Below are 10,163 nucleotides of genomic sequence, written 5' to 3' on the forward strand. Positions count from 1 at the left end.
GCCTTCAACAGAGCCGACAGGCACTTGTAGTAAGTGTAACGTATCTGCCACTAATGAAACTGAAACTGCCGATAGCGATGCTGAATGTGTCCAAACATGTAAGACTGAAGATGACAAGAAACAGACACGAGGCATTCCCCAAAGCTGGCCCCCGCCAAAATACAGTAAATGGCTTATTTGTGACAGGGAAAGGAATCTGCTATTTTGCAAAGTTTGTATGGAGTTTGGCCGTCCGGTTGGAAGAGATGGAAAGCCTAATCACTTTGTGACAGGTTCACTAGGTGCCCAGTATGCTTCAGAAATTAAACCAGGCCAGTCAGAAATTGAAAAGGGGATGATACATCTTAATGAAAGAGAGACAGCAAAATTAAGCAAACTATTTGTAACAGCTTTCCACCTCGCACAACGTGAAATGCCCTTTACAGAGTTTGTTGAATTTTTGAGACTTCAGACTGTGAATTTTGATGTACATCTTATGAAAAACCATTGTAGCGATAAACAGGCAAGAACATTTGTGAAGTTTATTGCACAAAACATTACAGCCACAATTATGAATGATGTGAAAGGGGGCTGCTTTACAATTTTGTGTGATGGTAGTGTTATGTGTCTGTGTGCCGTTTCGACGGTCGTACTCGTGGTAAGGAAGGGACAACCAAAGCAGATGATACTTCTAGTTTAATCCGCCATGATGAAGTGCAGGAATACATATTCCTATGCCACACGGCGTGCTTGACGATGATAGGATATAGTTCCTACTCGATGTACATTGATGGTATATTATATTATCACATCCCTCTCATTCAATTAACGATTAGAGTCCATGTGATTTGTGAGAGAGATTGTTATAGTCCTGGCAGAGATCGGCGCTTAGGGTTATATTTGTTAAGTTGAGTAATCGTCATTTGGAAATTAACTTGAAACATAATATGAGGATTACCTTGAATCCGCTATCAGATGAGTAAGACATTTCAGTCGTCATAGTGTTTTGGCGGTCTCACAATCCGGCCTGACCTGGTGCGGGTCACTTCTGGTGCTGGGACATCATGTTGGTGGAGTGGCTGCCTGTCTGTTGTTGGAGGAGGACTGGCAGATTCGGCTGGTCCAACATTAGCTGGGGTATGTGCCTCTCGGGGGTGCAGCCTATTCCTCCGTAACAATCTACCTTCTGGGGTGGACACCACGTATGATCGCGTCTCCTTAGCTTTTTGCACCACGATGCCTGGTTTCCAGTTACCAGACAGCTGGTCCTGAATTCGGATGTGTTGATCTTGTACCAGGGGAAGTAACTCACTGCCAGCATGTTGGTCATGGTAGTACTTCTGCTTCATTTGGCGAGTTTCTAGATGTTCTGTTAGTTTGTCTCTGTTGTAATCTTCATTCCTGACTCTAACAGGTAGATTTGTTTTCATTCTCCGTGCATTGAGGAGTTCTGAGGGTGATGGAATATGGTGATCGATCAGGGTTGTCCGTAGTACCAACAGTGCTTTGTCGTAGTCAACATGAGAAACTTTTGCCTTCTGTAATGTGTTCTTGACAGTTTGTATCTGTCTCTCTATAAACCCGTTGGAACGAGGGTAATGTGGGCTAGATGTTCCATTCTTTGGCAAAGTTGGCAGATGTGTAGTGTGGGCCGTTGTCACTTACTAGTTTTTCAGGGATGCCTTGTTCTGAAAATATGGCCTTCAGTGCCTTGATGATGGCATGACTTTCTCCAGTCCCAGTTATTTTCCAGACAATCGGGAACTTGGAATAATAGTCACACAGCATAAGGTATTCATCTCCTGAGAAGTAGAACAGATCCGTACCTAGGACTTGCCAGGGTCGTGTAGGTAATTCATGCTGCAACAGGGGGTTCAGCTGTCTGAGAATATTGAAATTCTTGGCAAACGTGACAAGATTTCACAATCTCATCAATATCATGGTTTATTCCTGACCAGAATACACTGTACTTACCTCTCAGTTTTGTTTTTTCTTTGCCCTGGTGAGCCTCGTGGAGTTTGTGCAGAATTTCTTTCCTCATAGTCGTCGGGGATAACAACACAATCTCCCTTAAGGAGTATGCCATCTTCTATCGTCAGTTCATCTCTGAAAGACCAGTAGGGTCTCATTGGGACAGGCAGTGATTTCTGGCGTTCTGGCCATCCTGCCAGAACAGTGTTCACGAATGGTGTTTCAAAGTAACAGGACATTGGGTCCTGTAAGTTTAAGATGTCTGTCTGACCCATTGAAAATTCACAGGACCTATGGAATAAAATTAAACACATTTCAGATTTAACATTTCTTGTAATTGGCATTGAAGTTAATAACAAACATAAGAAAAATTAAGATAAAATAAACAGCAAACAAGTGTCACATGTCACAGATAACAACTTCAGTCAAAGTCAGTGTGAAATATACAGTCGGACACTGGGGCCGTTGGGTTGTAGACTTCTATCGGACCGTTGGCGTATCTGCCAGATTTGTCAGAGGGTCAGACACTATTCGCGAACACTGCCAGAATAGTTTCTTTCAGGGCTTGTAGCTCAGCGTCACGTCGAGTTTCTTCTTTGAGGGATTTCAGTTTCTGTTCTGAAAACTGGACAATGTCTACACGAGTGTCCAAGTCTATGGTCACACTGTTTGGTGTAGGAGATCTCGAGAGGGCATCTGCGAGTTCCATGTCCTTACCAGGACGATACTTGATTTTCATGTCATATGGTTGAACTCTTAATAGCATGCGTTGGAGCCTCTGTGGAGCTGCTGATAGATTCTTGTGATAAATCATCTCAAGGGGTTTGTGGTCGGATTCAACAGTAAATTGCTTCCCATACAAGAAGGTATGGAATCTCTCATCCGTACACCACTGCCAACATCTCACGTTCGATATTTGCATACCTCTGCTCCGTTCCACTGAGTGATTTGGAGGCAAATGCTACAGGTTTATCCTTCTGAAGGAGAACAGCTCCAAGTCCTTTTGTAGATGCATCGACTCTCACAACTGAATCGACTTGTGGGTTGAAATAGGTTAGAGTTACTTCGCTGCACACACTCTCCTTTATCTTGTCAAATGCAGCTTGGTGGGACTGATTCCATGTGAATTCTGTGTCTTTCTTGATGAGTTCTCTCAGAGGAGCTGAGTGTTCAGAGAGATTTGGGATGAATGGTCCCATGTAGGTTGCGATGCCGAGAAACTCTTGTACCTTCTTTGCATCACATTGTGGTGGAATGTCTCTGATGGCGTTTACCTTTTCAGGATCGGGATGGACACCTTCAGCGTCAAATACAAGTCCGAAGAACTTAATCTTGTCGCACTTGATTTCACATTTGTCTGGGTTGAACACGAGACCATGTTCTCTTGCTGATTTTTCATCAGTATGTTCATGTTTTTGTCATGCTCCTGTTCCGTCTTGCCGAATACTGCAACGTCATCAGCGATACATATTGTACCTGGGCAGTTGGTGAGTATGTGGTCCATTTTTTCTTGGAACACATCTTGACTCAGACTGAGACCAAATGGCAGTTTGAGAAATTGGTAACGACCAAATGGGCTGTTAAAAGTAGTGAGCTTGCTTGACTCTTCATCTAGAGAGACAGACCAATAGCCATGTCGGGCGTCCAGCTTGGAGAAGACTCTGGCTCCCGAGAAACGGTATGTGAATTCCTCCAATGTAGGGGTCTTGTAATGTGGTCGCTTTATGGCCTGGTTAAGATCTTTGGGATCTAAACAAACTCGTAGTTGTCCACTGGCCTTGCGGCTGTAGGCCAGGTCGAAACCCAATCTGTCGGTTCGTTAACCTTTGTGATAACTCCCATCTTCACCATCCCATCCAATTCAGCTTGAATTTCCTCCTTGAGATGTATAGGACATCGTCTTGGAGTATGGACTACAGGGGTGACTGTAGGGTCAATGGTGATATGGAACTTTCCTTTGAAGTCTCCTATACCTTGGAAACGGTCTGGGTACATACGTAAAAGTCCATCTTTATCTGGTATTGAGTTCACAGGAGTCTGTTTAACTTCGCAGTGGAGGGTAACTAGGCTTAGTTTACGCGAGGTAGGAAGTCCACAGATAATAGGGCCTTCTGAGTCAGCAACATAAAATACTGCTCTACTATCCTTACCCTTGTAATGACAGGGTATGGTTATCTTGCCATACTGCGGTATCCTGGTACCATTATATGCACTCAGTATTGTTGTGGCGTCACCTTGAGATGAGCAGGGCTGTTATTATCCAAAGAGATATCAATAGTTGTGAATACTTCGTCTCTGTCGTCCTCAGTGCAATCTGATTTGATGACGTCAATGGTCTGGAAAGTAAGGGTCTCGAAGTGTTGTTCGAAATCCTCAGGGTTTTCGCCTGTTGAAGAGTGGATATTCCTTTCTCGATGAGGCCTGGAACGACCTCTTACCCTCAAGTGACTTCGGCCTCTTCTGTGGCCACGCTGACGTGCTCGTCCTCGATGGTTTGATATGTTACTTCTACACATACTCTTCCAGTGATTCAGCCCTCCACACCTTTCACAAAATGTCCCATGAGCAGGGCAGGGCTGGCGCTGTGTGTGTGACCTCCCACACTGTTCACTTGCAGGTACACGCGGGTGTTGTTCCCGTCTTATGGCATTTACACTGGACTCCTGAGCACCTTGTAGCTGGGCCATGTGTTTAATTGAAGCTTCCTGAACTCGTGCTGAGTCCATTGCTTGTTCTAACGTTAATTTGTCATCTTTGCCCAGTAACTCTTTTTGAAGTTCTGGCATCTTTGTTCCTAATATCAATTGTTCTATCAATCTCTCATTCATCTCATCTTGTTTGAATTTACACCTAAGCGCTTGAAGCCTTAATCTTGACATATAATTGTCTACTGTTTCATCCACATTTTGCTTGAATTTTTGAAGGTATAGGCATTGCAATCTGTAATTCACACTTGGTTCAATCTGTGATTCAAATTTTTCAAAAATATATTTGGAGTCTTTCCTTTGTGTTTCTGTCAACGTCCAAGAGTTGAATGCTTTTATTCCCTCGTCACCGGCGAATAGTAAGATATGGTCGACACGTTTGTCGTCTTTGATATTTTTCAAAGAAAAATAAAGTTCACATCTTTGGCGAAAAAATCAAAATGCCTCCGCTAAATCCGGGCTTGACCAGTCTAACTTTGGTGTAGTTATGTTATCCATGCTTGTTTGCGTAAGGAATGTTCAGTTCCAGTAAGTGCTATTTCACCGTTTATCGAGTAGCGATAACAGGATGTTTATCCATGGGCGCGGCCATCTTATCACGTGGTTGCTATTAGTGAGCTCCTTGCAGCGACGACAGTTCTAAAAATAGTAAAAGTTCCAATCTCTTGATAAAGTTCACAATATATATTTTCGGATGTTTCCTTATGTTTGAACGTACTTGATACCGACACTTTAGACCTAAACAGAGGTACAGGGTGACGAAATCAGTTCAAATCAATCAAATTCGAAGTCCGTTACTGACCGCTCTTTCTGCAAGCACTAGCGCCAGTCGGCTTATACCGCACAAATCTTCGTTTCATTGACAAAGAAACCGTCATCATGACACAAACCATAGTTCATAGGTTCGAGTCGAGGTTCGTTTCTTACGCTGCCACCATGTTATGTTTCTGTGTGCAGTTTCGACGGTCGTACTCGTGGTAAGGAAGGGACAACCAAAGCAGACGATACTTCTAGTTTAATCCGCCATGATGAAGTGCAGGGATACATATTCCTACGCCACACGGCGTGCTTGACGATGATAGGATATAGTTTCTACTCGATGTACATTGATGGTATATTATATTATCACAGGTAGTACTGACAGTTCAGTGACTGAAGAGGAAATAATATATGTGAGATACATTGAGCAGGTTGAATGTAAACCAGTTACAAAGTTCTTGTGTGTTTGGGGGTTAGAAAAAGCAGATGCAGCAGGGATATATGAAGCTATTGACAAAGCTTTGACAGAGATTGGAGATTTTCCTAACTGGAAAGAAAAAGTTGTCTCTTTTACGTCAGATGGAGCACCAGTAATGATGGGCAGAAAAGGAGGGGTGGCGGCAAAATTAAGAAATGATGTCCCACATGTGATACCCATTCCATGTATCGCACACAGATTGGAGCTGGCCATGAAGAATGCTGGGAAAGATCTGTCCTTGTTGAGTTCTCTTGACAAGCTCATGGAGGACGTCTATAAGTTCTACCATTATTCTCCACTAAACTGGACTGGACTACAGGAAACAGGAGAAGCCCTTAGCATTAAGGTGGTTAGGCCAGTGAACATATATGGGACAAGGTGGGCAGGGCATAGACGCAGAGCCCTGATGGCACTGAACACTGACTTTATAGATATCTACACACACTGTACTCAAGTGAGCATGACCAACAGAGGTGACTCCGGAGCCAAAGCAAGGCACATATTGGATCGTTTGAAGTTACTAGAGTTTGTCCTATTCATGCACATGATGCTGTTTTACTTTGCTGCATGTGCCATGTTATCAGATGTTTTCCAGGACAATGACACCTCCATTGATCTCATCCCAGTCAGGATGCATGCTGCCTGTGCCAAGATGACAGAAACTGATGTGGATAAGATGGCTGTAGATTTTCTCAATGAGGAGGTAGTTGATGGTAAATACAAGACTGTACAACTTGAAAAGAAAAAGAGGGGCTGTTCCACTTAAGCTACTGTCATAAAAAAGCCAAGACAAGAGTTCAAAACACGAACCAAAAACACAGCTGAATCCTTGTATGGTAGGATTGCAGAGTTTGAAGGCAATAGTGGTGTGATGGAGGCCTTCCACATCTTCACTCCTGTAAGTTGGCCACAGAATAAAGATGGGTTTGCTTCGTTTGGGAAGGAAGAAGTAAAACAAATCACAAACCACTTCACAGAATACCTCATGAAAAATGATATATCCAAGGAGTCATGCCTCACTGAAATGCCAGATGTTCTCATGGAGGGCTCAGATCTCTTCAAGAGAACTCCAGACATTTCCTACATAGATCTTTGGTCTAAAGTGATGAGACAAGACAAAGTGTACAAGAGGTACAGTAACATACTGTCCCTTGTACAGATATCTCTTGTTCTAGCTGTGTCCTCTGCTGAGTGTGAGAGAGGGTTCTCCATGATGAGCAGAGTAAAAACAGACTGGAGATCCAGGTTGAAGCCCTCCACCCTCTCTCAACTCATGAAAGGTTGCCCAGTGCCAGACCCCATTTGCAGACTACAACCCCAGAGGGGCTATAGCAAGATGGATGAAGGGGGCTAAAGGTCCAAGGAGATGGACCCCTGCTTATGGCCCTAGGCTAGAACTGTCAGCTTAAGTAATAGCTCTAGTATTGATGTTGAAGAGTCAAGTCAGTGAGTAACTAAAGTTTTCTTGATGCAAAATTAACAATCCCTGTAGAGTAAAAAAGCTTTATGTGACAGTGTTTAATTAAAAAGAACATCAAAGTCATTTTCTGTATTGTTTATATTGATAAATATTTATTACAGTGTCATCATGATCCTTGGCACACTTCAATGTGTTAGGGCACACCTGAATTTTACATTGGGTGCCCTAAGGCACCCTTGGAAAAAAATACATTTCTATCCCTGGACTTGTATCGTCAGAGAATTGGGGTGTTTCATGGTAAAATCTATAGTTCTTCAAAGGGCAAGATTGAGCTTAATACATATTACCGTGTATATTGTTCCGTATCCCGACGCATTGCTTATTGCTTGTCTCCCTTTTCTTCCAAATGCTAGTGGAACACTTGAATCCCCTTTTTGAAGCTCCCTTCAAAAAAAGCAGACGTAAAATCACTTACCAGGAGTCATCTCCCTTCCCAAGGTTTTGGCAGGAAACGGCGCCACCTGTCACCATGCTCCCCACTCTCTCCTGATTCGCCCGAGTGGGCGGTTGTGAGAGCACCTGGTCCCCTATACAGCATTATATCCTTTTATTATTTAGGCCTTTCTTCTAAATTAGCTGTATAAGGCTTTAGTTAACATTTACCTACAATATCGTTTGAAATTATTTCTCATTTTTTTCTGTTTTATCACGTTTTTACGTGATTGTTCAGATTGTTTACAATTGATAAAATCTTGTTTTGTTGTAGGTAGAGATTGTCTGCTGTTGATCCACATAACCTATGTCCTAATTGCAAGCCCACATGTTTATCTGACTTTCGTTGTCAGTTGTGTTTTCACCTGTCTGATATTGCATTTTATAAATATTCATTTTATCTGTCTAGACATGCAAAGGACAGGTTCAGACGAGATTTACACGACATGTCTAAACCGGCTAATCTTGCAGAGGACCGGCAGTTGGTGTTTACGCAGATTCACCATCCCAGTGGTCTACCGGGGTCGTCAACGGAGGATGTTGCTGTCGTAGACTACTCTGGCTCGAGGAAGAGGTCATCTACATCTGATAATTCCTCATCGCAGTCCAAGAAGACTAGGGCATCATCTTCCCAGAGGAAGAAGTCAACTGCAGCTAAGACTTCGTCGAAGTCTCCACATGGGGCAACGCAGAAAAAGAGGTCTTTTTCAGCTGAGATCGTCCCTCTGGATGAAGTAGATGTCTACGATGAGCCACCCATCCTCATCCCTGAGATCACGCCTAAGAAGAAGACGAAGGCATCTTCTACCGTGACCACGCAGGACAACCTATCAATGCAGACGTTGGGGTCATGAGAGGTACAACGCCCTTCGGAAGAAGCCTCATCCATCTCAGATGCGTTGTCACTGCAGCAGACAACACAGACCTTCAACCAGGGCACCTTTATGCAGCAATTTACCCAACAGATGTTGGATCTGATGGAACAATGGTTCGCACGCGAGAGAGCTGCGACAAAGACGACGACGTCTGCTACGAACCCGAGTGAAGGACAACTGAGCTTGGGAACCAACAACCTGCGAAGCTTACATGAAGATTCCAGCAGTCCTACCAACGTAGAGCCTACACCAGTTAGGTTCGGCGAACCCTCAAGGACAAGATGTTCGCCGAACCCACTCAGATCGTCATCTACCTTAGACGCGGACATTCGTCATGAACCTGCACACAAGCGTGACTACAACGTCCGCACGAAGGTCTGGCAGTCCTACCAACCTAGAGCCTACACCAGTTACGTTCGGCGAACCCTCAAGGATAAGACGTTCGCCGAACCCACGCAGATTGTCATCTACCTCAGATGCGGACATTCGTCACGAACCTGCACGCAAGGGTTCGTTACCAAGGAGAAGAGAATCTACACCCGTGCGAAGGCACAGAGATTCGTCACAAGACTCCAACCCTCGACAGAGCCGTTCACGTACACACAGGTTCGCGCGAACGTATAGTTCGCCATGAAGGTCACCACGCAGGTCTCCATACAGATCACCACGCAGGTCACCACATAGATCTTCATACAGATCGCCTTACAGATCTCCAGACACTTGAAGACATCAATCCTCAGAGCATGATACTGCTAAATCGGAAGATGACGGCGGAATTATTTTTTTCTGACTCTGAAAACAAGTCATGGATGACCAACGGTTTGGAACTCGCATCACCCTCTAAGGAGGCCAATGAAGCACTCTCGTACTTGATGTTGAATGATAATATAGACACACTCACAATTCCACCTATCGACCCTGTCTCACAGTTAGATACAGTAACCAGACGAACCTTCTTCGGCCTAGCCAGGTCAAGAGCTATCAACGAGACCCTCATCTCGATCATGCAGATCTTCAGACTGATCTCCAGAAAGGATTCAGGATCTTCAAAAAGATATATCTACATCAGAAGAGGGTAGCGGGATTAACTGCACAAAAACACTCCTCGACGCTGAGAACCTACACATTCACGAAGGTTAAAGATGCTTCTTAAGAATCCAGGAGGGACTCATGTCCATATACAGATCATTCACCTGCGTGTAGATCTTCAGGCAGTCACGTCATCGCGGATCAGAGATAACGACTTGATAGCTAATACCTGAGAATTTCAGCGCAACGTTGGTAAGGCTATGAAGTTCCACAGTCAACATATCCCCGACGTCCAAGCCAGGGAATTTCCACTACTCCACATGGAACCCTTCATGAAGGCTTCAGAGATTGATGTGAACTACAAGATCATCAACAACTACCGGGGTAGAACTTACACTGAAGTTGCAAGTATCAACTCTACAAAAACCTTTGTGTATTCAACACAAAGGGTTTTT

General features: G+C 44.0%; 1 protein-coding gene across 1 annotated transcript; it reads left to right on the top strand.

Moving 5' to 3' along the window:
* The first annotated feature begins 37 nt into the window (after window positions 1-37).
* Window positions 38-7,569, top strand: LOC124282577 (zinc finger protein 862-like). Its single transcript, XM_046718583.1, has 2 exons — window positions 38-593; window positions 5,787-7,569. The coding sequence occupies exons 1-2, from the start codon at window positions 218-220 to the stop codon at window positions 6,656-6,658; spliced, it is 1,248 nt and encodes a 415-aa protein (XP_046574539.1). The 5' UTR covers window positions 38-217; the 3' UTR covers window positions 6,659-7,569.
* Window positions 7,570-10,163: the final 2,594 nt, after the last annotated feature.

Source organism: Haliotis rubra, unplaced genomic scaffold (assembly GCF_003918875.1).
Source record: "Haliotis rubra isolate DU_JTF1 unplaced genomic scaffold, ASM391887v1 Scf30, whole genome shotgun sequence".
Lineage (NCBI taxonomy): Eukaryota > Metazoa > Mollusca > Gastropoda > Lepetellida > Haliotidae > Haliotis > Haliotis rubra.